The 27835-nt window shown below is 43.9% G+C and overlaps 3 protein-coding genes across 4 annotated transcripts in view; 1 reads left to right on the top strand and 2 right to left on the bottom strand.

The window, feature by feature from the left end:
* The window catches only part of slc6a8 (solute carrier family 6 member 8), a 9719-nt gene extending 6728 nt beyond the window's left edge, over nt 1-2991 (top strand). Inside the window, exons 9-11 of the mRNA XM_058642287.1 lie at nt 6-65; nt 244-414; nt 494-2991. Coding sequence (XP_058498270.1) covers nt 6-65; nt 244-414; nt 494-610 — 348 coding nt within the window. The 3' untranslated portion in view covers nt 611-2991. The remainder of the gene's footprint in view (nt 1-5; nt 66-243; nt 415-493) is intronic.
* A 5384-nt stretch (nt 2992-8375) lies between these two features.
* Nucleotides 8376-13891, bottom strand: bcap31 (B cell receptor associated protein 31). 2 transcript variants are annotated; one of them, XM_058644031.1, is made up of 8 exons: nt 13738-13891; nt 13272-13371; nt 12666-12766; nt 12203-12347; nt 11146-11281; nt 9760-9886; nt 9578-9678; nt 8376-8999 (listed from the first exon to the last, which is right to left on the bottom strand). In XM_058644031.1, the coding sequence occupies exons 2-8, from the start codon at nt 13361-13363 to the stop codon at nt 8973-8975; spliced, it is 729 nt and encodes a 242-aa protein (XP_058500014.1). In that variant the 5' UTR covers nt 13364-13371; nt 13738-13891; the 3' UTR covers nt 8376-8972. The 2 variants fall into 2 exon arrangements, with proteins under 2 accessions (XP_058500014.1, XP_058500015.1); XM_058644032.1 differs by having other exon boundaries at nt 13272-13368; nt 13738-13872.
* A 2418-nt stretch (nt 13892-16309) lies between these two features.
* Nucleotides 16310-27835, bottom strand: part of plxna3 (plexin A3) — a 45288-nt gene continuing 33762 nt past the window's right edge. The window contains exons 13-38 of the mRNA XM_058641820.1: nt 27446-27646; nt 26140-26236; nt 25856-26046; nt 25470-25618; nt 25259-25379; nt 25043-25179; nt 24780-24950; nt 24595-24688; nt 24229-24348; nt 24028-24147; nt 23795-23938; nt 23453-23687; nt 23225-23367; nt 22983-23138; nt 22281-22381; nt 22104-22170; nt 21873-22019; nt 21577-21736; nt 21339-21442; nt 21167-21263; nt 21005-21082; nt 20792-20904; nt 20518-20687; nt 20202-20414; nt 19795-19945; nt 16310-19209 (exon numbers count right to left, since the gene is read on the bottom strand). Coding sequence (XP_058497803.1) covers nt 19114-19209; nt 19795-19945; nt 20202-20414; nt 20518-20687; nt 20792-20904; nt 21005-21082; nt 21167-21263; nt 21339-21442; nt 21577-21736; nt 21873-22019; nt 22104-22170; nt 22281-22381; nt 22983-23138; nt 23225-23367; nt 23453-23687; nt 23795-23938; nt 24028-24147; nt 24229-24348; nt 24595-24688; nt 24780-24950; nt 25043-25179; nt 25259-25379; nt 25470-25618; nt 25856-26046; nt 26140-26236; nt 27446-27646 — 3576 coding nt within the window. The 3' untranslated portion in view covers nt 16310-19113. The remainder of the gene's footprint in view (nt 19210-19794; nt 19946-20201; nt 20415-20517; nt 20688-20791; nt 20905-21004; nt 21083-21166; nt 21264-21338; nt 21443-21576; nt 21737-21872; nt 22020-22103; nt 22171-22280; nt 22382-22982; nt 23139-23224; nt 23368-23452; nt 23688-23794; nt 23939-24027; nt 24148-24228; nt 24349-24594; nt 24689-24779; nt 24951-25042; nt 25180-25258; nt 25380-25469; nt 25619-25855; nt 26047-26139; nt 26237-27445; nt 27647-27835) is intronic.

The following is a 27835-nucleotide window of genomic DNA, read 5'->3' as shown; positions in this document are numbered from 1 at the left end:
TCGGGTATCGTCCGTTCTTCTGGGTCAAGTGGTGCTGGTTGTTTGTGACTCCATGTGTGTGTATGGTGAGAGGACACACACACACACACACTTCACTCATCGCTATGGTTACGAGTTTCCGCTCATTGTAATTTTTAAATATGATGAAAATATTTGCGTCCCACCTTTAAAACGACCTGACCTTTGACCCACTGTGTTGTGTGTGTGTGTGTGTGTGTGTGTGGTGGCTCCACCCCTCTGCAGGGCATCTTCCTGTTTCATCTGATCACCTACAAACGTCTGACGTACAACAACGTGTACGTGTATCCGTGGTGGGGCGAGGTGATCGGCTGGTTCCTGGCGCTTTCGTCCATGCTCTGTATTCCCCTCACTTTCATCTACAAACTCTTCAGAGCCAAAGGCTCCTTCGCTGAGGTTAGCTCCGCCCACCGTGACATCATCACACACACCACTTAACCAATCAGACACCTGAATGCTGACTTGTGTGTTGCAGCGCTGGTCTTACCTGACCACACCAGTGTGGGGCGCTCATCACCTGGAGTACATGGCTGCGCCCCTGACGCCGGGCGTCGGCGACGACAGGGTCGTTATCTCCGAGACCGTCATGTAGGGCGTCGACCAATCCCAGAGCTCCACCTCCAACCGCCATGACCTCGACCTCCAGAGCCACCGACCAGTCGTCACCATTGAGATGAGAAAAACAAAAAACAACACAGTTTAGGCCGACGCCCACTATCTGTTTTTCTGTCATGTGATCAGATAGAAAAATTATGTTGCTTCAAATCAGTCTGATGATCAGTGTAATCTGATCTAATCTAATCTGATCTAAATTGAACTAATCTGATGTAATCTAATCCGATCTGATTTGAGCTAATCTGACATAATCTGATGTAATCTAATCTGATTTGATATAATGTGATATATGATATAATGATTTGAAGGAAAACAAAGGAAACTTTCAGCAGAGGCTGACATGGTCACATGACCACGCCGAGCTCAGTGGGGGTCACGTGACCACTGAATGCACTTTACTTCACCTCTGACCTAGGGTCTGAACTCAAGGTTCCAGTGAGATTTCAGTTTCCTCATGCATGTCACCAAGGAGGCGGAGCTACGACTCCTGAAAGGAAAACAGAGATGATCGATCGATCTGATTATTGGTGAATGAAACTGAGCCGATTGGTGATATTTGAATAATTTACTTTAAAATTAAAAAGAAATGCCATCTCATGCACTTTGACGTTGTTGTGGCTGAAATCTCACTGGATCTGACCTTTGGCCCCTCCTCAGGCTCCACCCCCTCAGGTCAACTGAAGTGCCAAACAGACACTGATTTCAGACTCACAGCTGCCAATCATGTTCACTGAGCTCCTCCCTCTGCCTCTGACCACCCCCAGCTCCTCCCTCCCTGAGCTCCACCCTCTGCCTGTGAACCCCCCACCTTCTCCCTCCCTCCCTGAGCTCCACCTTCTGTCTCTGATCCCCCCAGCTCCTCCCTCCCTGAGCCCCTCCCTCCAGCACAGAGCTCCTCCCCTCACAGACACGTTTAATCCAAAATCAAGAACCAACAAAGATCGTGATGAATAAAAATGCGTCATCATGGAGACGTGATGATGATTCACATGTCCTCAGTGTGTGCTGCGCCACCTGGTGGCCCGATAGGAGCTGGAGGATTTATGCCTTATGACGCCAATTTTCTCGCCATCAGCTGTCTGAGGGGGCGTGTCTACAACGGTCTCCTAGCAACCAGTCACACAGCGCGGGTGGGATTTACGATGACGTCGTTTGCTGCACTTTTTAAAAAAAAAATTATTTTATAAAAAATATCAGAGATTTATCAATAATTATTGATCATGTGTGTGATCGTTTATATTTTGATTGAGTAAATGTCCGCGCTGCCGTCTGCCACCAGCAGGAGGCGACTGTGGGAGGAGTCTCATACTTTTTGTTTTTACAGATTTAAAGCAGTGTTTGTGTGAAGCAGCGAGGGGGTGGGGCTTCTGTTGTGGTGGGTTTGTCTTTGTGTTATTGACGCAAAATGAAATGTTTAAAAAAAAAATTCCTGTTCTTTATTGATACTTTACCTCTGACCCGCCCACTGCTCGTCTCCGCCCACTCCTCGTCTCCGCCCACTGCTCGTTTAAAATAATACTACAAGCTTAAACTCCATTTCCCAGCAGGCATGAATATTTTACATTTTTATTAGATTCAAAAAAAATAAGTTGAGTTTGTTAATAAATGTAATGAAAAATGAGTTGAGTTGTAAAATAAGTTTTTTAAATTATTAACAAAATAATATTTTGTTTAAAAAAACAACATAAACATACACATTTTATTTTAATATTAATTAACAAAAAATGATTTACTTTAAAAGTCAATGTTACTTTAAGACTTTTAGAAAACCTTTATAAGCAAAGTAAAACAAAAAATTGTGATAAAAATCTATTATTTATAACATTATGATGTGTCGTCGTTTGATCTTTGAGACAAAAGTTTTAACTTTTAAAATGCAGCTTCATTTCTCGAGTGATTTCAGATTTGACCATAAACAACAAAATGATTTCCTGTCTGCAGTGAGACCAGCAGGAGGCGCTCTACTCCTCCTGTGTCTGCAGTGAGACCGGCAGGAGGCGCTCTACTCCTCCTCCTGTGTCTGCAGTGAGACCAGCAGGTGGCACTCTACTCCTCCTCCTGTGTCTGCAGTGAGACCAGCAGGTGGCACTCTACTGTCTTTATGCCCCGCCCACGCTTTGTTGTAACAGTGTCACTTCCTTTTTACGTTGTCTTTCTGACTAGCAAAACAAAAGTTATTGATTATAAGTAATATTTACACTAATGATGACATGAGATGCTAACGAGATGCTAACGAGTCACTCTCTGATGATGTCATTATTTGTTTCATTGACCTCTGACCCTGCAAGGGTCACATGTTCTAATCCACTGTGATCATTGTAGTTTCTTCAGCAATAAAAGCAGCAGATTAACACTTGATCCATCTCCATGGTTACTGCGTTGTTTGTCTCTTTTTCTGATGAACAAGTGAAGTCACTCATTCATCTTATACCCCTTTATCGTCCACATGAAGGTCATGGAGGACGCTGGTGCTAATCCCAGCTGACATAGAGTTTACATTTTCTCCCCATGTGTTGGTTTTCTACAGGTTCTGCGAGTTCTCCAGGTCATCATTTAGTATGTCGTCCAAAATGAGACAAAAAAGTCGTAGTAGGACATACTAGACTATTACTTTTTTGTCTCAATTTGGACGACATACTAAACAATGACTTTTTTGTCTCAATTTGGACGACATACTAAACTATGACTTTTTTGAGTGATTTTGGACGACATACTAAACTATGACTTTTTTGTCTCAATTTGGACGACATACTAAACTATGATTTTTTTGTCTCATTTTGGACGACATACTAAACTATGACTTTTTCGTCTCAATTTGGACGACATACTAAACTATGACTTTTTCGTCTCCATTTGGACGACATACTAGACTATGACTTTTTCATCTCAATTTGGACGACATACTAGACTATGACTTTTTCATCTCAATTTGGACGACATACTAGACTATGACTTTTTCATCTCAATTTGGACGACATACTAGACTATGACTTTTTCGTCTCAATTTGGACGACATACTAAACTATGACTTTTTCATCTCAATTTGGACGACATACTAGACTATGACTTTTTCATCTCAATTTGGACGACATACTAGACTATGACTTTTTCGTCTCATTTTGGACGACATACTAGACTATGACTTTTTCATCTCAATTTGGACGACATACTAGACTATGACTTTTTCATCTCAATTTGGACGACATACTAGACTATGACTTTTTCGTCTCAATTTGGACGACATACTAAACTATGACTTTTTCATCTCAATTTGGACGACATACTAGACTATGACTTTTTCATCTCAATTTGGACGACATACTAGACTATGACTTTTTCGTCTCATTTTGGACGACATACTAGACTATGACTTTTTCATCTCAATTTGGACGACATACTAGACTATGACTTTTTCATCTCAATTTGGACGACATACTAGACTATGACTTTTTCATCTCAATTTGGACGACATACTAGACTATGACTTTTTCATCTCATTTTGGACGACATACTAGACTATGACTTTTTCATCTCAATTTGGACGACATACTAAACTTTGACTTTTTTGTCTCAATTTGGACGACATACTAAACTATGACTTTTTTGTCTCATTTTGGACGGCATACTAAACTATTGTAGTATCTGATTCGGCTAAATTGTCTAGACTGTGTTAGAGATGTGCATTGAGAAGTAAACAGGAACTTCCTCATGAGAGAGTTGACTTTGCATCACCTACAATCTGGTTACAACAGAAGTCTGTATGCCAGACCTGAAAACAGTGCTTGTAAAAGAAGCGCAGATGCATCCTGTGTTGACTGAATGGCACCAATGTCAAAACCTGAGCACTCTAAGATGTACGATCGTGAGAATGTATAGAATGAGCTGACACAACTTGTTTCCCAGGAAAAGGGGGAACCGTCAAATGTGGGGTTTAAGATAAGGATGTTAGAGAAACCCTTAAAAGTATGAACCTGCTCCTAAGCAGGCAGAATTGTTCAGAGATTCGGCAAGAACATTGTCCCGAGCTGCTGCAGAGCTCGGTCTGATGCTTGACTTAACCAAATCAAATCCCTTTTGTTCGGTACAAGTCTTTTGTCAGAGGGGTTCTTTCTACACCATCAACTCATCACCTATCGTTCGTAAGAAGAAGGAAGCCCGATTAAAAACGACATTTTGGCGTCACGAACGGGGGGAGGTATTTTTGCTCTGGGTCAGCGGTTCCAGTGGCCTCTTCACATGGACTCACTCTTGCTCCCAGCCGGCGCTTAAAAAGGGTGAGTGTTTTTCTCACATTGGGAGCCAGTGAGGGTTTGTTGGTTTGCAGCGGTCCTGTGGGCACGCTGAAAAGAATCATTGTGTGGGGACAGGCTGCGGTGTGTCGATGGGGCAGAGGCCTCATCTAAATTAGTTTTTATTTAGGTATAAATAAAAAGGGGGGAGGAAGGTCCCCTCTAAGAAGTGTTAAGACAATGAAGAATTAAACATGACATGTTAAGAGAATTAAGATTTTAAGAGATGTAAAGAATAAGAAGAGAAGAGAAGTTAAAGAGAAAAAAGTTAGAATAATGAGTAGTGCAGACTAGACTATTTGTATACTGCAAGGGAATAAAGTCCCTGTAAGTCATGTACTTTGGGCGGAAAGCGTGAACATTTTATATAATAGTCAAAGAGAAAGAGATTTAAAAAAGTTCGAATAATGAGTAGCGATGACTAGACTATTTGTATACTGCAAGGACATACCTGTAAGTCATGTACTTTGGGCGGAAAGCGTGAAAATTCAGCTAATGAAGAAAAAGAAAAAAGAAAAAACAGGGAAACATTTATATTCCAGATTAATAATTGGGAAAATAATAATGATAATAGTCATAATAATGAAAGAAAGTTGAATAAAATAGACGAAGGAGAAGTCGAAGGATATAGCTTATTTAATTTAGGTATAGTTTTTGTGGTAGTCTAGTCTCAAAGGGTGTGGCATTTTGCATAAAACTGCATGAGAAAAACGGGGTGTTACGTTTTGTTATTTTGGGTGGAAATGATGTGCTTTTGAGTCTTGAGTGTCAGAGAGAAGTTTTTATTGTAGCTGTATTTATTATAGCATGTGCGTTAGGCTATAACTAATAATATAAAAGGATTAAGGAATAGTAAACAAACTGGTTCTAATAGCTGATTCCTTGAGGTGAATGAGAACAGCTGTTCTGGTTAGACTCACATACAGTGACAGAGAGAAGGGCAGTGTCAGATACAAAAGCAAGCTTGTTAGGAAAAACTGTGGAAATCAGCAAAAATTGAAAGAATAAGTTGAAGGTTTAATGAAAATTGTTAAAAAAATGTACGTCTGAAATAATCTGTGTAATCTAGAATGATTTATACCTTCATTGACACGTCTTAAGTGTATTTGACGACATTTGGACACATTATCTACAATTAGGCTCAGGAGATATCAGAAGTCATGAGGAAGACAGCTGTGTTCTCTTCAGGGATCCTCACGGCAGAGAAGATAACGGTGGACGCTCTGTCTCTTCTCCAGCTTTAAGTAAACACAAGCACTGCCCACATCAAATATCTCCTGAAAACAAACATACATTTAATATACTGTAGTGCACTGACTAATGTGATCCAATCCCTGACTCTACTAACAGACCTGACAGACAATAAGAGATTGTTTGTTAAAAACGACACTATGACTTTTTAAATTGTTTAAAGAGTTTTTATAGAGTTTGAAGAGTATTTAAGGAGTTTTTAAAGTCTTTAAACTTTGAATTTTTTTTAAAAAACTTTTCAAACTCTTTAAAAACTTTTTAAACTCTTAAAAGACAGAAAATAAGGAGAGAGTAATCAGATTAATTTTAATGAATTGAGTCACTGAACTGACTGGACTGCAGAGACATGTGTCCATCTGTCCTCTGTTCGTCCTCATGTCTTCTACAGACTGAACCATTTCCTGAAAACAGCAGGTGTAAAAAAAACTCCGCTGACTCAGCACTTTCACACTCAGAGAAGAAACGTGATCCCAGCTCCAAGCGGATCAAACCGGTTCAAACCAACAGCTGAAGACCAGGGAGCACAGGGGGCCAGTGTTAGGACATGAAGATGAACGGATGAAAACACTGACTTGAAGATGAACGGATGAAAACACTGACATGAAGACGAACGGATGAAAACACTGACTTGAAGATGAACGGATGAAGATGAACAGATGAAAACACTGACATGAAGATGAACGGATGAAAACACTGACATGAAGATGAACGGATGAAAACACTGACATGAAGATGAACGGATGAAAACACTGGCATGAAGATTAACGGATGAAAACACTGACATGAAGATGAACGGATGAAAACACTGATTTAAGAATAAACGGATGAAGATGAATGCATGAAAACACTGACATGAAGATGAACGGATGAAAACACTGACATGAAGATGAATGGATGAAAACACTGACATGAAGATGAATGGATGAAAACACTGGCATGAAGATTAATGGATAAAGATGAATGGATGAAAACACTGACATGAAGATGAACGGATGAAAACACTGACTTGAAGATGAACGGATGAAGATGAACGGATGAAGATGAACGGATGAAAACACTGACATGAAGATGAATGGATGAAAACACTGGCATGAAGATTAATGGATAAAGATGAATGGATGAAAACACTGACATGAAGATGAACGGATGAAAACACTGACTTGAAGATGAACGGATGAAGATGAACGGATGAAAACACTGATTTAAGGATGAATGGATGAAAACACTGACATGAAGATGAACGGATGAAAACACTGACATGAAGATGAACGGATAAAGATGAATGATGAAAACACTGACATGAAGATGAACGGATGAAGATGAGCGGATGTAAACACTGACTTGAAGATGAATGGATGAAGATGAATGGATGAAAACACTGACATGAAGATGAATGGATGAAAACACTGACATGAAGATGAATGGATGAAAACACTGACATGAAGATGAACGGATAAAGATGAATGGATGAAAACACTGACATGAAGATGAATGGATGAAAACACTGGCATGAAGATTAATGGATGAAAACACTGACATGAATATGAATGGATGAAAACACTGACATGAAGATGAACGGATAAAGATGAATGGATGAAACACTGGCATGAAGATTAATAGATGAAAACACTGACATGAAGATAAACAGATAAAAATACTGACATGAAGATGAACGGATGAAATGTTTGCGCGCCAGCGGCAGAGTTTTTTTTGTAAAACTTTATTCAAACACTGGTTTGGTGACGCGCAGATAATTGCAAACCAAAAAGAATAAATAAATAAAATAAGTCATAATCATGACTTAATGATTTATCATTTCCAATCTTTTCTATCCAAGTCATTTCAGTTTATTCTCAGTTAATCATAAATCATATTCCAGGTTAGTCACATTTGTTTCTCAGTGTAAGAGACATCACATTTACTCTTTAAATGTATTTTAAATGTTTATTTTACATCTGATCTGTGTAAATATAGCAGTTTTCTTTTAGATTAGAGCTTTTATCCTAAGCAACTTACAATAGTGCATTTCAACATTTGGGTACAAACAAGCGCTAGAAGTAAGTGCTTCACGTAAGTGCGTGCTTTTTTTGTTGTTGTCGTCTTACTCAAGGTAGCGTTGAAAGAGATCCAACATGGCCGACACAGTGACACAAGTGTGTGTGCATCAGTGTGTGTGTGTGTAAAGAAGGTGATGACAGAATATGATGTAAACACCATGATGTTTATTTTTAGGAATGTTTCATCAACAGGAAACAACATCAGTGAATGCAGATGGTCCACACAAAGCCGCCGCCGCCCCATGTCAGCAGATGAGACATGTTGGTGTTATGATTTACAGCTGACAAAGACTCCTGGTTGGTCAGGAGGCTGTGTGGATGGGGCATGACTGTGTGAAACAGATTTAACCAATGAGAGGGGGCGAAGGGGGCGGAGTCACCTGCTTACAGACAAACGATCTGTTCAAACAAACACACGTGAACCATGACACTTTCTTCTCCAAAAATACTCAACCTTTGACCCTCAGGAATGAAACGGAACAATGATTATTGATCGGTGACCGGGTCAGACCATTTAAACGTTCAACTTCAAACAAACACAGAAGACAAAGAAAAAAAAAAAGAAACTTGAACCAATCACAGCACAGCAATGTCAGCTGGGCCGACAGGAAGTGACATCAGCATATAGAGACAGAAGCTGTGGAGTGTTTGTGGAGGACGACAGTGATGAAGCTGCTCTTTGTCCTCATCGTCCTCTTCTTCATCGCCGTCCTCTTCTTCATCGCCGTCCTCATCTTCATCATCAGTCTGATTTCTTATCACTGCTGGACTGAAGACACACACACACACACACACACACACACAAAGAAAGAGGTGTAAGACTACAACGCCAATACAGGAAAGGAAAGGAAAGGAAAGCATCTTTATTGTCATTATACAACTGGTATTGTACAACGAGATGTCGAGGTCAGATGGAGGGTTGATCAGAGAGCCGCTGCGACTGAGCGCGCCGCCACAAGGGACCAACCTGACCGAATGTAACTAACATTCTAACATGTTTTTTTTTTTGATGGTGGGAGGAAACTGGAGAGCCCAGGGGAAACCCACGCAGACATGGGGAGAATATGCAAACTCCACACAGAAAGGTCCCAGACCAGGAATTGAACCCAGCACCTTCTTGCTGTGAGGCAACAGTGCTAACCACCACTACTAACCACTGCGCCACCATGCCACCCCTTTAGTGCACCTGGTATTCCTAGGCAGTCTCCCATCCAAGTACTAACCAGGCCCGACCCTGCTTAGCTTCCGAGATCGGGCGTGCTCAGGGTGGTATGGCCGTGTGCAGAAGGGTGTGTGTGTGTGTGTGTGTGTGTGTGTGTGTACACTCGTGTCTCTGTGTGTGTGTACCAGTAGTTTGCTGTGTTCGTCCAACAGTCGGTCGTACTCCACTGTCAGATTCTCCGCCTGTTTCTTCATCGCCGTGACGTCGTGGTCCGACTTGTTCAGAGCTGCAGGAACAAATGAGATGATGTTGTCTGCTGAGACACACCCACATCCACACAGACTCCGCCTCCTCAGCTCCTGCTCACCTTTCTTGGTGGTGTCCAGCTCGTCCTTCAGAGTCTTCACCTCCTCTTTCAGCTTCTTGTTCTCCTCCTGAGGTCCTGCTCCCTTTTTTCCCGCCTCCGGCACCTCGATACCAGCATCACGCAGTTTCTATGGCAATAACAAAAATTGCATTTATTAATTCTATAAAAATAAAGTGAGAAAAACGTTCACAGACCACAGGCGTTCACAGACGTTCACAGACGTTCACAGACCACAGACGTTCACAGACCACAGACGTTCACTCACGTTCACAGACGTATACAGACTACAGACGTTCACAGACCACAGACGTTCACTCACGTTCACAGACGTATACAGACTACAGACGTTCACAGACTACAGACGTTTACAGACTACAGACGTTTACAGACTACAGACGTTTACAGACTACAGACGTTTACAGACCGCAGACGTTCACTCACGTTCACAGACGTATACAGACTACAGACGTTCACAGACTACAGACGTTTACAGACTACAGACGTTTACAGACTACAGACGTTTACAGACCGCAGACGTTCACTCACGTTCACAGACGTATACAGACTACAGACGTTCACAGACTACAGACGTTTACAGACCGCAGACGTTCACTGACCGCAGACGTTCACAGAACGCAGACGTTCACTCACGTTCACAGACGTATACAGACTACAGACGTTCACAGACCTTCACAGACCGTAGACGTTCACAGACCGCAGACATTCACCGTCTGTGCACGGCTGCATTCAAGTCCAGTGGGAAACTCTGGAGCATGTATGTAAATGTATTTGAGGATGGCTAGATTATAATCCACACCACAGTGTGTAGATTACATATAAGTGAATATATCCAGGAAACAGTGTTTGTCACGTGTGTTTCTCTGCACATGTCTGACAGATTTCAGACAAGCTCCGCCTCCTTCCCTTCAGTGTCTGTGATGTCACATGTGTGATCACATGTTTGTAGAAGAGGCCGCAATAAACAAAACAAACACACACAACATATACATGAAGACGTGTGTTCATTTACAGCTTAGATTCACAAAACACTGTTTACACTCACACAGCATTAACCAGTGTGTGTGTGTGTGCGCATACTTGTCATATGCAGATGAAGCACTTTCTTATTTAAGCAGTGAAGAACTTGGTGATCTCTTCACCTCGGACAAATCCTGCTCAGATTACCAGAGAGTGTGTGTGTGTGTGTGTGTCATTCACAATGTGACCACACATGTACATACACACGTACACACACACACCTTCTATGAATACCTCTCATGTTTCTGTTTAACTTGGTTCCAGCACAGCAGCTGTAGATCAGTGCTGCCCCCCACTGGTGAGAGTCTCACACTGTAAAGTATAGGGATGTGTGTGTTTGTGTGTCACCTCTTGCAGCAGCTCGTTTTCATCCATGAACGTCTTGGCGGCGTTGCTGGCGCCCTCTGCCTGTTTCTTGAAAGCTTCATTAGAGGCCATGAGTGAAGCCTGCTGAGAGAGAAGAGTGGCCAGACGACGCAGTAACCTGTCTCACACACACACACACACACACACACACACACACCTGTATTAATAACCAGTCAACGCTGCTTTACAACATTTTATCAGTTTACCAATTAGAACTGCATTTAAATCAAGTGATAAATGAACACATGAACTCGTCCCCAGTGAATGAAAGTGAGAACAAACCAACACGACCACATCACTGAATTACAGCTCAGTGTCTGTCTGTTTTTCCAAGATAAACCGTCTAAAGTTCACATTCTCCGACTGCGTTGCCATGGCAACCAATGCAAAACATTAACACATACACACAAGTCCTAATCATTAACCTGATAATATAACATGTGCAAATAAAATAATATGAAACCAGAATTTAGATTATCAATTATAATAAGGAGTAGTGTGTGTGTGTGCATGTGTTTGTGAGTGTGTGAGATCATCTGTCAGACTTCCACACATCACAAACAACCTAATATAGCATCACAAATGTACACTTGCCACATGACACACACACACACACACACACACAGAGTTACCCCTGACATTTCCAGCTCGTCGCCTGTGTGTGTGTGTGTGTGTGTCAGTGATGCAATGGCCTCTGCAGGAATTACATGTACAGAATAAAAGTTTGTATATCCCTTACTCTCCCACAACAAAGTCCATAGAAAAAAATCAGTGATTTCAACCGTTTCTTCCTGTTTCTGAAGTTTTTATTCTCTACACTATGATGAAAGAACTGAGTCACTACAGTGGGTGTGGCCTGAGAAAGACCCAGAGACTGAGAGAGCCAATCAGGACAAGGCTGAGGATTTACAGTAACTATCACACACACACACACACACACACACACACTAACCAGCTCATTCCTTCCACCCTACTGTAAAATTCCACTGTTTTTAAATCAGCCTGAGTCAGCGTGTGTGTGTGTGTGTGTGTGTCTTACAGACAGAGCAGCAGGGCAAATCCAGCGATGTACTCGTTCCTCTGAGCCCTGAACAGTTTCATGTGAATGTGTTCGATGGCCGTGGGGTTGTTGGTCAGGTCGACCTTCTCTGTCACACTGTACTTCCTGACCTCACGAAACGCATCTGCACACACAATCGTCATCATCATCATCATCGTTATTACCATGACAATCCACTCTTCTCCATCATACAGTTCTAACTCGACTCACGACTCCAGCACCTGCGTGAAACTGTCGCGACACAAACTCGTGACTTATGAAGCAGCTGGTTTGGCTGTAACTCAATCAGTTGATTAAAAAGACTCGACGCCAGGGGGCGCTGTGTACGAGTAACATGTAACAACGTACAGCTTTTATACAAGAGTGGCACTAAAGGCTGCTTTTGATACTGCGGGTCAAAGGTCAGCAGTCAATAAATAACATTGACTGTATTGAAACGCACCGATGAGCAGGAAGACGAGAATGGCGATGATGACCATGAACGTCGTGTTTCCATAGAGAGCGATGGCCTGGACCAAACGAGACCTGAAGATCTTACTCCACCTGCAGCAGCACAACACACACACACGGTGATATACACACAAAGTGACACACACACACACACACAGTGATACACAGGAACACACACAGTGATACAGACACAAAGTGATACACAGACACACACACACACAGTTCTACACACAAATATGGAGCTCTGCCTCCATCTAGTGGCACTACAGATTATTACATCCTGTAAGCCAAGCGTGATCATGTGATCAGAGAGTGTTCAGTGATTGGTTAGTTAATGATAAACAAGTCAAAGCAGCAGAACTGGATTTGATCAAGTTTAACATCTGGAGGCTGAACATCAGCACTTAAAGAGGGACAGTAGAGGGTTTTGGACAGTGAGATAACAACGTGAACACATCGTTCACACATCAGAGGACTGTCCCTTTAACTGTGTGTAAACACGGCTGATGAATTCATGTGATCACACTGAGCTGATCAATGACATTCCTGAGGTTTAACCTATGATCACAATGATCGATGACGACCACGATGGACTGACCTCTTAGGTGAGATGAAGGGAATACAGAGCAGGAGGACGAAGAAGACTTCAGCGTACAGGAAGGTGGCGACCGCCGTCCACTGGAGACTCATGATGACTGCTGAGAAACACACACACACACACACACACAGTGTGTCAGAGAAACAACTCCACAACATTCTCTGAAAGACAGCAGCTGATTCATCCTTTGCCTAATGACAGAGATCAATAATAAAGAGAGAGGACATGGACATTGAAAGTGTGATGCAGGAAACCGTTAAACAAGAGAATAAACTGAAAATAAACATGTTAACGTGCGCACACAGAGAGACACGGGGCCAGACGAATGTGTCACAAAACAACACAGCGCTAACATGCTAACGTCACCCTGGCTCCGTCTATCACCTGGAAATACGCTGTGTTGTTGTTAGCGTATTAGCCGCAGTTAGCAGCAGTGAAGTACTCGCGTGTGTGTGTGTGAACTTACCTGACAAACGTCACCCGATTCTGAAGAACCGCTTTAAACACGCGCAGCTACTACTACAACTGTTAGCCTGTTTTAGCCTGCTAGCTTCCGCATAAAACTCTTCCGGGTTCCGGCGGTTACTGCCACCTCATCCTGAGCGCCGATGTATTATAAGAACTGTATAGAGCTCCGCCCCCTCTGCCTTTGAAGACATTTTCCCAGTGGCCACTCGTGGTACTGCAACACAAAATACTCGTGCGGTCCTGTTTCACTGTGAAGCGCATTAAAACTGTGTGTGCGTGTGTGTGAGAGAGAGAGAGAGAGACTTACAGCAGCAGACATGAGGAAACCATGACTCATCGTTTTTTTTAACCATTTTATGATTAACGATTAATTTGGGAAAGTGGCTCTCACACACACACACACACACACACACACACACTAAGACGACCATATAAACCAATGAACCATAACATTGAGACTAGTAACTGGTTTGATGAAGCAGTAGAGACAACTGAGACACATGAGACAGAAGAGACAACTGAAACACATGAGACAGTAGAGACAAATGAGACAGTAGAGACAACTGAAACACATGAGACAGTAGAGACAAATGAGACAGTAGAGACAACTGACACATGAGACAGTAGAGTCAACTGAGACACTAGAGACAATTCAGGTTCATTAAAGTTAATGAACATGGAAATGTTTATTTTCCCTGCTTTATGTTAACATTATGCTAGCTGCTGTTGCCTAGTCTGTCACAGTGTTTGTTACATGATGGAAAATATTGAGTCGTTGTCGCCATGGTGACGCTTTTCCCAGAGACTCTAACCTTTAATCATGTGATTCACGGGAAAAACCACAGAAAACAGTTTGTTTGTTTGTTTACACTTTAGTGAAATCACACAAATATACAAACTCAGCAGAGGAAATGGTCATGATATCAAAACAGACACAAGCTATTACATCATCATCATCATCTTCATCATGACTCAGCAGAAATAAACAAATAAAAACAAGGCAATGGTGAATGATTTTCCTGACGATGTCATGGAAACAAAGTGGACGAACAGCGACGCGACGTCGCGCCGTGAGACTGCAAGCGCCGTGATGTCACTGTCACCATGACGACGGCTCATTTAAATAATAATGCTTGTGGTTTGGGACGAAAGCGACATCACTGCGGTCGCGAAGCCTCACGAGCTGCTCCGTCACAAACTAAGACACCAGGTGTGTGTGGGCGGAGCTTCTCAGCACCTGCTCTCAATAACAACAATAACAACAACAACAACAATAATAATAATAATTATAATAATAATCAGATTATGATACAATAATGACATCACACTCCAAGGCGAGTCCAGTGATTGACTGTTGCTATGGTAACACGACAGCCAGGAGTCTGCAGGGGTGGGCGGGGCTTAATGAGGGAGTGGTCAGATATCAAAAGAGAGTCCAAAAGGCGGAGCAACATTTAACACTTAATCTCATGATCAATGGAAACGGAGACCGTTCCAGTGGTCGGATTAGAGTGACATCACTGCAACCACTGGATTAAACACTAGTGCTTTAGTAGTTGATCATAGCAATGACACTGGGATTATTTTTCTCTGACAAATGACAACCCATTTTTACATTAACATCGTTAAATGTTCGGAGAACCTGAGATTATAATCTGAATACTTCACTCTCTGATGGTTGTGTGTGTGTGTGTCTGTACAAACATTACATCACAAGCATCCTCCAACAATAAATAAAGTTATCATGAAAAATAAATTAAAAGAAAAATATAATAAATATATCAACGATGGAGAATGTGTGTGTGTGTGTGTCTCTTTCTCTTAGTTTGTCCATCACTCAGTCCTTTTTGTGGTACACCAACTACTGAAAGACTCGTCCTGTCTCCTCCTTCTTTCCTCTCCTGTCTCCTCCTCCCTCGTTTGCTGTGACGGACAATGTCTTCTTGTCCCTCATCAGCATTCTGTGTCCACTCCCTCTCTCCTGCTCTCAGTATTCCAGCAGCGTCTCCCTCCTCCTCCCCCCTCCTCCTCTCATGTTCACATACTAAGAGGACATTTGACCTCCTCTCTGTTCTTCTGTTTATTCGTCCGCCTCCTCCTCCTCACTGTTCTTCATCATCACACGTCTTTATCTCCCCTGCTCCTCCTCCTCGTCTCCTTCACACTAAAGGCAGATTCCAACAACACACACACGCGCTGGTTTTGCATTTTTTGTGAGGACACTCATAGACATAATACATTCCCTTACCTTAACCATAACCATCACAACTAAATACCTGGCCCTAAAACCAGGTCTTATCCCCCCAAAAAGCCCTTTAACAATGTGAGGACCAGACAAAATGTCCTCACTCCTCATGGATTAAATGATTTTTGGTCCTCATAAAGCCACAAATAAAACAACACACACACACACACAGGGAGAGAGAGAGAGGGAGGGAGAGTAGTATTGGTGTGTAGTGGCTTTCCTCCCTGTTCTATAATTAATCCTCTAAAAACAGTCTTTAATCTGGACCCTTCCTCTTGCTCCTCCTCCCTTTGGCCCCAAAGAATTAAGCGACAGTGAAACAACATTAAGAAAAAAAGGTGCTTTAGATTCATCGCACAAAGACAAAGAGGCTTCAGAAGGTTTTCACAACCGAGTCTTAATCCAGATCCAGATTCTTACTCCAGAGTCTTGATCTAGATCCAGATTCTTACTACAGACTTAATCCAGATCACAGATTTTTAATACAGATTGTGGTTGTTGATCAAGAGTGTCTGCCTTAATCCAGATTCAAAATTAAAACATGTGAACAGATACAGATCGTAAATCAGGATTCAGATTATATTGTTACATTTGATGATTTCATTTTTGGTGCCACTTAACAATCAGACTTGTCTTCCGAAAGGATGTATTATGAGTTTATTCACGAGGTTAACGTTGTAAACAGAAATTATAATCCACACTCTTTGACAGCTGATGTGAGGTCATGTGATCGTCTGTTATGGAATCAAATGTCTGCTCAGACTGGAGGTGTAAATGTAGCAGATGCATCATATATGACGTTTAAATATTAAATAAATAATAAAATCACACCTTATTATTGATTTATCAACAAACAAGTTAAAGATAAATAATCTGTAAAACCTTTATCTTTTAGTGAAGTGGAACCAAAGTCACAGCCAATCCTAAAACTGTGGAAATCAAGATGGAATGTGTTTTTATGATTGTGCAGCTGTGTGTGTGTGTGTGTCAAACATGTTTTCCGATTTTGAACAATTTGAGGCTCATCCTCATGATGGAGGATGAACAGCTGATCAGAACAAAGACTCCACCCCCAGGAAACACACACTGAACACCCCCTGAACCCCAAAAAACAGAACCTCCAGACTTGAAGCTCCACCCACAACTAATAAGTACCAAAGAGTCCAGCTGAGCCAAGCATACTTCAAACCGAACCACAATAATCCAGTGAGTTGGTTCTGGAGTTTGGGGTCCAGTGAGTTGGTTCTGGAGTTTTGAGTCCAGTGAGTTGGTTCTGGAGTTTGGGGTCCAGTGAGTTGGTTCTGGAGTTTGGGTCCACTGTGTTGCTCCGCCTCTTGGTTCTTCCTCTCTGATGTAACACAACGTTCAGTTTTATACAAGTTCAGCCGTGAAAAACCCAAACTGTCACATCCACAAAGTTCTTATTACACGTTGAATATTTTTTAAGTTTCTTTTTTCCGATCTTTTTGTTTTCTTTTATACTTTATCATCGTCATCATCATCATCATTATTGTTATTATTACTATTATCACCTTTCTTTTTTTTTTTTTTTCTTGTTTACATTATGGCTACAAGTCTTAAAAGAGTTCTTGAGTCCGGTCCAGATAAAACTCTATTCTGGGTTGTTTGGTCCAAGTCCGGTCCAGTTCTGACGAGTCTGTTCCGGTCTTTACATGGCACTGGGCTTGTAGCTCTGCACAGTATTTCCCCCTGGGCTCGGCGAGCATGGCGCTGTAAAACATGGCTCTATGTGGGTTTAACAAACTGCACCAACCCGAGTCAAAGTTCCCCAGCTGGTGCGAGTCCAAAACCACAGGTTCCAGGTGGTCCTGGTCCTGGAGAATGAAGACTGAGGTCTTTACTTCCAAAAATGAGCAGCTCCACCTGCGTCTTCATGGACCTGTGAGTCTGTGCTGGAATGTATTTCTGTTCACAACTCTGGTGAGATCCACAGTCTTGATTGGTCGGGCAGTACGTTACTTAATTGACTTCTTGAGCAACAGGAAGTCAGAGGCCAGCGCGACTGACCAATAATGAGCAGGGTCAAAGGTGAAGAGAATTAATGAGGAGGGAAGGGAACGAGGAGGAGGCGGGTGTATGGACACAGGTACTGGTCGGTCAGCAGGCATCGGGCTCAGTGTGCTGTGGTACAGAGTGATTGTCCAGAGAGAGTTGTAGAAAATGTTAGATCGTGCTGAGGCTTGGCCAAACAATCCAAGGTCAACTATTCCCACGTAATTCATCTGCCTCCTTCATCATGAAAGCTTAAAACTTCCCGATGAATCCTTTACAAAGACGTTCAGAGGAGAGTCCGATATTCTAGCTGACGATGTGAGATTCTTCTTTCGTTGAAGATCCACCTGATCTTCTGACGCTGAATCTGGATCGTTCCAGACACGAATAATTTTGAGGTAAGAAACTTCTGGCATGACTCAAACTTTGGAACTCTTGAGTTGAGATTCATCGCATCTTTAAGGTAAGCTCACGTTTGTTGTGGTTTTGCTGCGCCTTTCCGATCATTAGCTCAGGTTCTTCACATTCCAGACCAGACCATGTTCTTATAGAGACATCTGTAGCTTTGACAGTAAAGTTCCCTCGACCTTTGACTCTGCAGCCAAGTCTCCAGAAGGTTCCACACCAGGCTGAGAATCCTGGGGTCCTGTCAGTTGGTCCTGACATCCCGTCTCAGTCTGGTTTTTCAACAGCTCTGATCCCTGTCCACCCCTCCAGCAGATTCAAATCAAACCCACAGATGAATCAAGGTTTGGGGTTTTTTCTCCACGTTGAAATCACGTGATAAAGGTTTCCAAAAAAAACAAGTTCCTGCCCCAAAAACCAACAAACAGAGGTAGTTGGGGTCTCAGTCAGTAACTCTCTAAATCACTCAATCAATCAATCAATCAATCAATCAATCAATCAATCGACTGATAGATAAATGACTGAGGGATTGAACTGTGGCAATCACTTCAGTCCATCATGAATCAGTTCAGCTGACTGTTCAAACAGTTCAGAAAAACAAAATGCCCTGAATTCTCCGCCCAAAACTTCTCCATCAGTCCTTTCATCTTCTTCCTCCTCCTGCTCCTCCTTCTGCTGCTCCTGCTCCTCCTCCTCCTCCTCCTCCTCCTCTCAGCTGCTCCCAGACATCAGGTTGATGGCTTGTTCCAGTTTGTGCCTCAGTTTGTGTTTGCGACAGTAACCGTCCCGGTCCAACGCCGTCAGAATCTACAGACACAGAAAAACATGGGACATGATTTCAGAACCAACACAGACCACAAGGTTTAACCAGGTCAACTGTCCTGATCCAGAACCAACGTGGACCAAGAGGTTTAATCAGGTCAACTGTCCTGATCCAGAACCAACGTGGACCACAAGGTTTAATCAGGTCAACTGTCCTGATCCAGAACCAACGCGGACCACAAGGTTTAATCAGGTCAACTGTCCTGATCCAGAACCAACACGGACCACAAGGTTTAATCAGGTCAACTGTCCTGATCCAGAACCAACGCGGACCACAAGGTTTAATCAGGGCAACTGTCCTGATACAGAACGAACTTCTGAACCAAACGCTCATTCAACAATATCAGTAACTGTGTGTTAGCATCCAGCTAATTTGACAGCCAGTGAGTTTACAGTCAGTCTTAATCAATCAAGAAAGAGCAATGGATTGGAAACTGTTAATCTACTTTAAAGTTTTAATCCCGTCATAATGTTAAACCTCATTGTTTGCTGTTGCTGTTTTTGTGTTGTTTGTCATTGATCACAGCTGAAACAAATGTCAAACTTCTAGCTGAAGCCCGCCTCCCTCACCTCCTCCTTGTACTTGTTGATGTAGAAGTAGAGCTCACTGAGCGCGCTCAGTGTGTTGAACTCATTGCCATGGAGACGGGACTGTTCCACCAGGTAAGCGTCCATGTCCTGATCACTGATGCTGGACATTTTTGAAATGTCCCTGTAGTATCTGAGAGACACACACACACACACACACACACATTGATTGTGTTACGGCTCATTAATAATGAAAATGATCATTTAAAAAAAGGAACTGTTAGCATGTTCGCTACCCCTTCACCCAGCTCAGTTTGCTGTATGTTAGCAGTTAGCATGTTCGCTACCCCTTCACCCAGCTCAGTTTGCTGTATGTTAGCAGTTAGCATGTTCGCTACCCCTTCACCCAGCTCTGTTTGCTGTATGTTAGCAGTTAGCATGTTAGCTACCTTTCCACCCAGCTCTTGTAGTTGGGGATGTCTTTAGCGTAGAGCAGCTTGTTGGACGGAGAGTCTTTTCCGAGTCGGTGCTCGGACGTAGAACACGAGTCCATGAAGGTTTGAGCGACGACCGACAGACACGCATCAGTGATGCTGCTTTTATGGATGTCGAAGACAAACTGAGGGTTTTTAATGACATTGACCCAGAACCTGAGAGGGAGACTGCACACAGGAAACAGGAAACACAGAAAACACAGCGTCACAGTGGATCATAGTGGATCATAGTGGGTCACAGTGGATCAGCTGATCGTCATCACTCTCTCACCAGTTGCTCTTCCACGTGTGTCGCACGTCCGGGTCGCTGATCTGCCGTTTGTCCGCCTGCTCGTCCAGGAAGTCAAACATGTACTTGATAGCCAATGGAAGGGCAGAGCCGCGGTGGGCGGTGCTGAACACCGTCTCAAACAGGTCGTCCACAAACTTCTGCAGTGTACCCTGGTGGTGGGAGGACCAAAGTGCAGCATTAGACTGTGTTTGTGTGTGTGTGTAGTGAACTTTTTTTAGACCTGCTGGTGTGTGTGTGTGTGTGTTTGTGTTACCTTGGTGGCCAGCAGTCTGGTCAGGTAGATCTCAGAGACCATCTTGCTGCCTCGGTCTCCTTCTCGCTGATCACTGTGCTCGTGGTTCTTCACCAGGTGCCAAAGTTTTGTTCCTAAAAACAAACACAGATTAAGATTAGATTAAGACAGTTTAAGAAACACACACACACACACACACACACACGCACGCACACGCACACACTCCTGTAGTACCTGTCTCCTGGTCTGGTGTGATCATCGGAGCTCTGGACCTCAGACTGTCTGGACTGCTGGACGTCCTAAGCAACGATTCTGAGGACACACAGGTCAGAGGTCAGTAATCTGTGAGTGTGTGTGTGTGTGTGTGTGTGTGTGTGAGTGGTGTCTGTGTTGTACCATATCTGCTCAGGGATCTGGTGAAGGTGAAAGAGTTTGCGATGTTGTACGCAGAAACCTGCTTCTGGACCAACGCCACCAAAGAGCCGTCTGTTACCTAGCAACAAAGAGCAACACCTCAGTCAGCTGTGTGTGTGTGTGTGTGCGTGTGTGTGTGTGTGTGTGTGTGTACCTGGTAGTGAGCCAGTGTGTTCAGTCTCTTCCAGTCACTCTCGATCTTTGTGGTCACGTCTTCGTCCTGCAGGATGATCCGGGTCAGACGACCCTGGCGCCATTCTGACATCACACACACACACACACACAGAGATAATGAAGGTGACATCTCTTTAAAATGTAGGTATGTGTGTATGTAGTGGGCGTGACGTGTGTATGTAGTGGATGTGGCGTGTGTATGTAGTGGGCGTGGTTACCCAGGTCCATGTCGTCGGCCTGTGGTCTCTGTGAGAAGGGGATTCCTTTGTAAACAGCGTCCAGGAGTTTGTCTTTGACCTGCGTCACTGTGTCACAGTTCAGAACCTTCACCGGGACCTCCGTTCCCGCCTCGCCCTCCGGAGGGATACACATCAGTGTCTGAGGGGGCGGAGCAACATCCATCACTCATCATTACACAGTGATTAAAAGAATAACAGTATTCAACTATTTAATTTCCCTCCACTGATAATCAATCATCAATAATCATGACTGTAACTGTGTGTGTGTGCGTTACCAGCTGTTTATAGTCGATCTGTTGTCTGATCAGTTTGTCTTCACTCAGTGAATAACGAGCTTCTCCTGTGATGGCGTCGATCGGTCCTTTCTCCATCTGCTGCTTGATGGCGCAGTACAGCATGAAGAGAGGCTCACCAGCACACTCCTGACACACACACACACACACACTCAGTAACTGGACCTTGGTCCATTTTAAGGACAGAAGGAAAGGAGGCTGAGGAGGAGTTACCTTGAGGAAACGATGCAGCAGGAATGTGAACCAGTTTGTTAACATCTTCTCAGCGACCGACTCTGTCCTGCATATTAGAGGTCAAAGGTCAGGTCAGCACCATCTTACTTAATTCACAAACGTCATGATAAGACTGTGGATGATGATGATGTCATAAATGAGGGGCGGGGCACCGACCTCCTCAGCAGCAGTTTGGGATGGTTCCTGTTCTCCAGGTTCTTCTCGATAAGGTCGGCGAGCAGCTGTTTCAACACCACGGTGGCGTATTCCATACGACCCTGAAAGCAACACCGTCTCATTAGTGAACACCAGTTAACACAGCTAACTTAACAGTTACTAACAGATAACTAAGCATCTAATAACAGTTATTAACAGATAACTAAGCATCTATTAACAGTTACTAACAGATAACGAAGCATCTAATAACAGTTATTAACAGATAACAAGCATCTATTAACAGTTATTAACAGATAACTAAGCATCTATTAATAGTTACTAACAGACAACTAAGCATCTAATAAGGGTTATTAACATATAACTAAGCATTTAATAACAGTTATTAATGATAACTAGGCATCTATTAATAGTTATTAAAGATAACTAATCATCTATTAACAGTTACTAAGAGATAACTAAGCATCTAATAACAGTTATTAACAGATAACTAAGCATCTATTAACAGTTATTAACAGATAACTAAGCATCTATTAACAGTTATCAATTATCTAACATCTACTAACCAGATAATAGAAAACTAAATAGTTATTACAACAGTTATGAGTTGTTAATAGATGTGTAATTAACATAATAAACATTTTTATATTATTAACGTCGTTAAAAACATTTGTGAACATTTGTGAAAGGTCAGAGTTCAGGCACCTGTAGAGCGGCCATCAGCAGCGACGCCACGTTCCCTCTGTCTCTCATCGAGAACGACCTTTGACCTTCCAGAGTGTGGATGAAGGTGAGCAGGAACATCTTGTTGTTGAGCAGTTGACTGAAGAGACGCAGCGCCTTCTCCACGTTAGCTGGAGACTGAAACACAACAGTGTACTGTTGACCTCTATCCTCCCTCTGTGTGTGTGTGTGTGTGTGTGTGTGTGTGTATGAGTTAACCCTACGTCCAGCTCCTTCAGCACCGGGTGCTCCTCGATACCCGGGAACATGACTCTCATGGTGTAGGTCCGATATTCCAGGAAGGGAATCTTGACTCCGTCCATGTCATTGGTCAGTTCCTGGATGTCGGTTTGAAGCTCGGCAAATGCTGAGTCACACAAACGTATGTTAACTCACAGATGTTTTCAAATGCATCGATAAAAGTGGCGTTTCAAACGTCGATCAATCCGTACCCTCCTTGCACTCTAGCGCCACCCGGCTCTCCAGGTTGTCCATCTGCAGCTGCAGACGCTTCAGAGTGCGGTCTGCGTCACGCGTCTTCCTCTTGTAGGCGATCAGTACGGCGATGATGGCGATGAGCAGGACGCCGCCGCCCGCTCCGATGCCAATGATGGCGGGAAGAGTCAGCGCACTGTCCGAGTAGATGTGCAGCGTTCCCGGAGAATATTCCAGACCGCCCACCAGGATCTACAGAGAGAGAGAGAGAGAGTGTGTGTGTAAATGAGTGTGTGTGTGTGAATATGTGTGCGTGTGTGTGAATGCTTTTCTGAAAGAGGCGGGGCTAAGGCACTCACCATGACTCGCTGCTCTCCTGTCAAATCCGGCGAATCACAGAGCAGCTGGTTCTCTGACACTGTCAGCTGACACGGAGACTCTCCAATCAGAACTGTGTAGTTCAGACGGTTGTTACCGGGGGTGGGCGGGACCAAGTTCTTACCCTGACACACACATACACACACAATGTTAGACCACACCTTGTCCTCATCTTCTTCATTTCTTCTTCGTCACTTCCTGTTTTCACTCTCACCTTCAGGATGATGGGTGACCCCGGTTTGACCTCCAGGATTCCAGAGTTTCCCAGGGGGTCAAAGGTCGGGTTGGGGTAGTGCATGAACGGGGTGGAGTTTAGGATGAGCAGTGCCGACACCTGGACAGGAACAGGAAGGAAAACAAGTCATTTCATACTTGACTTCCTCCCGAGTAACCGATTACTTTACCGAGCACTTACCTGGTCAAAGATGAAGCCAAACTCATCGGGGCGCAGCGCCCCCTCTGGTGGATGGGGTTTACTGTAAACCAGTCCAGGAGCCAAACAGGTCATGGTGCTGTCATTGACGATGGAGCACAACTGACCACAGAAGACAACTGAGATTAAAGCTCCACTCAGCAACTTTGAAACAACTACGACTCATCACCCCACCCCCTCCACAGAGACACGCCCCCAAAACACTGGAAGAACGTGTGCTTGTCTAATATGTAATTATAACACCAACATGTATTCATGTATTCATGTAATCATGTGTTCATGTGTTCATGTAATCATGTATTCATGTATACATGTATTCATGTATTCATGTGTTCATCTCGTGCTTACATTGCTAGTTTCCACTCCTCCGTACTTTGCTCGGACTTTGGGTTCTTGAATCGTCTGCAGGTTTGTTCCTGTTACTGTAATCACTGTACTACCACTACACACACAGAGACACACACACACATTAATTATTGATTGATGTTAACGATGACAGGTTAATGATGATTGACAGCTGGCTCAGGATTTACTTCAGGATGGTCCAGTTGGGTTCGATGCCGCTGATCGTCGGGTCTTCAGTGTAAGTATATTTGGTCTCTAAACTCGTCACCTCAGCTCTGTCGATCATCAGACGGATGGGGGCGGGTCCAGAGCCTGACAGGGAGGCGGGAGTTATGCAGATTATTTCCCGATTGGTCCGTCTGTAAGCAGAGGAGCAGAGTGTTTTAATGCGACGTGTATTTGTGTTTCATGCATTCATGAGTTGATCTGTGAGCACGGAGGATCCACTCACTTGACGAACAAACACTCCTCCTTGTCGATGAAAACGCTGACGCTGCTGCCGGCGTCCAGGTATCGGCCCGTCACCTTTAACCTGGTTCCCCCGGAGACGGGACCCTTCTCCGGCCAAACGCGGCTGAAGATGGGGCTCTGGAACGAAGAAAGAGTCAACATACGATTCAGCCGACGAACGCCACTCACGACATTCCAAGAACGCCCCGACACTAACCACGAAAGAGTACGTCTGCGTGGACAGAGTCCGATACTCGGCGCTGCAGACGCCGATACAGAGCTCGACGGGACCGCCGGGAGAGTGAGGGAGGAGCGCTTCGGCCATGTCGCACACAATCCTGCGCACACACACACACACACACACACGGTCAGAGGACGCACTCACGACATGCTGGCTAACATGCTAACGTGCTAACACGCTCACTGACCTCTCAGCGCTGATGTACTGTGAGGGGACGGGATTACAGCGGACGCCGGCCACCTGCACATGAGCGATCTCCTTCACCTGAAGACCCAGGTTCTCCCCCTCAATGGTCACCCGGGTCCCGCCCTCACGAGGCCCCGTCAGTGGGTCGATCTGAGAGGGAGGAGCAATGTCAGAGGGAGGAGCAAAGTGTCAGGAGGGAGGGGCAAGTGTCAGGAGGGAGGAGCAAGTGTCAGGAGGGAGGGGTAAAGTGTCAGGAGGGAAGAGCAAGTGTCAGGAGGGAGGGGTAAAGTGTCAGGAGGGAAGAGCAAGTGTCACAGGATCCAGGCTAAACACTTTATGTCACACGTTTCAGTCAGAGGTCACATGACCATGACTCGGCGTTCTCACCTTGGTGATGCGTGGGTGGCTACAGCGCAGGTTGTGTCGACCGTGGTACATCCAGTTGTCTTCGGAGGCGGGGCAATGTTGCTGCAGGAGACACTTCCTGGTTTCCGTACACCAGCCGCACTCGAACGCAGCGGGCGCTTTGAGACACTGACCGCAGCTGGAGCGCTGAGCCTCGCACTTGTACAGCAACGCTGACCAAATAAACACACACACACACATACAGTGACACGGTCAGCTTCAGTGAGTCCAACCAATCATTGTCTTGTGGGCGGAGCCAGTGTTACCTTTCATGGACGCAGGCTTGTCGATGAAGAAGTCTCCGTCCCAGACGATGGAAAAGTCCACAGGGAGGTCACCGACTTCATCGCCCTCATACCAGTACTGCAGAGACACACACACACACACACACCAAAAACCTCTGAATCCATTCTGCTTTATATTGGTTACCATGGAGACCTGAAGCCACCATGACAACCCTGCTGTGGTGTGCAGCAACAACCAAAAGATCTTTTCTGCAGAACCTCAAGAATGACCATATTCATAACTGAGTGTGTGTGTGCATGTGTGTGCGTGTATATGTGTGTATGTGTGCATGTGTGTGTGTGTGTGCGCGTGTTTGTATGTGTGCATGTGTGTGTGTGGGTGTGTATGCGTGCATGTGTGTGTGTATGCGTATGTGAGTGTGTGTTTGTGTGTGTATGCGTGCATGTGTGTGTGGAATGATGATTTTCCATTTAAAAAGCCAGCTGAGTCTCACACACTCGCTCCTGAATTTCTCTCAATACAAAACTAAAGTATAAAGAGGAAGGAGGTGAAAATACAGGAGCTGTTGCTCCTCTGCTGCCTCGTGTGGTCACTTTGTGTCACTGAGGTAAACCTGAACCAAGGACTTTTAATGCCGAATTAACAAAATAAGACATTTGAACGTGTGATGGAGGCAGCGGTGGATCAATAACTCTGTGCACTGTGATGTTAAAATCACTGATTTTCTCTGTGGACTTTGGTGTGGGAGAGTGAGTGCTTTACAAATGTCTGTCTCACAGTTACAGACAAAGACGTGAACATGTGACATAGATATCGTGGATTTAAACTGGATTTTATTACACATTTTTAATAACATGCCTTAAAACTAAAAAGGCGATCACATGACTGCGTTCAAGGCCGTGTGTGTGTGTGTGTGTGTGTGTGTGTGTGTGTGTGTGTGTGTGTGTGTGTTACTGAGTGTCACCACAAAGTGTTGCACTGACTCATCAGATAACTGCGAGTTTTACTTCACGCCACTTGGTGGCAGTAACGCTTCCCTGTGACTGACTGACAGTTTTATGTTCATCACATTGTTGTGGTGATCATCATATAATGACATCATCACAGAACGATGATGTAATCTGATCAGATCAGACCAGACCAGACCAAATTAAAACCAGACCAGACCAGATCAGACTAGATTAAGACCAGACAAGACCAGACCAGATTAAGACAAGACCAGATCAGACCAGTTCAGATCAGATCAGCAGACAAAGACACAGTGTTTAAAGGTGTGTGCGTGTAGAGTGGGAGCAGCAGTGCATGCTGGGTAGCGCGGTGTCTCACCGAGGTGTTCTGACACTGAATGCAGGACGAGTTGAAGCGGACGGCAGGAATCCTCTGAACTTTGCCCTGGATGTTAAACACACACTCGTAATTCTTCTGACCCGACTGAGGCTGCGGCAGATTACGAGCTCGCAGCGTGATCGGACGCACCATCCCAGCCGGAACCAGGATGTCAGAGGTTGGGAGGATCTGAGGACAACCCTGTGGGGGGGGGGGGGGGGAGACACAGAGAGAAAGAGAGAGGGAGGAGGAGAGAGAGAGAGATAATTTATTTACACTGAAAACACAACTTGCACTTAAACAAAATAAAAGTCTGAATATTTTATGTATAATATGTGTCTGAAATTAATAAATGTAATATATTATGTATAATATATATATTATATATAT

The sequence above is a fragment of the Solea solea genome, chromosome 11 (genome assembly GCF_958295425.1).
Source record: "Solea solea chromosome 11, fSolSol10.1, whole genome shotgun sequence".
NCBI lineage: Eukaryota > Metazoa > Chordata > Actinopteri > Pleuronectiformes > Soleidae > Solea > Solea solea.
The sequence above is the reverse complement of the archived record's forward strand: the minus strand, read 5'-3'. Positions and strand labels throughout refer to the sequence as shown.

What these genes read in the sequence shown, in the direction of transcription:
- bcap31 (XM_058644031.1), bottom strand. Translation starts at nt 13,363, where the DNA reads ATGAGTCTCCAGTGGACGGCGGTCGCCACCTTCCTGTACGCTGAAGTC. An exon ending in TCTCGTCTTCCTGCTCATCG is followed by an intron (nt 12,348 to 12,665) that starts GTGCGTTTCAAT and finishes TTGTGTGTGCAG; the next exon opens with ATGCGTTTCGTGAGGTCAGG. An exon ending in TTTGCCCTGCTGCTCTGTCT is followed by an intron (nt 11,282 to 12,202) that starts GTAAGACACACA and finishes TGTGTGAGACAG; the next exon opens with GTTACTGCGTCGTCTGGCCA.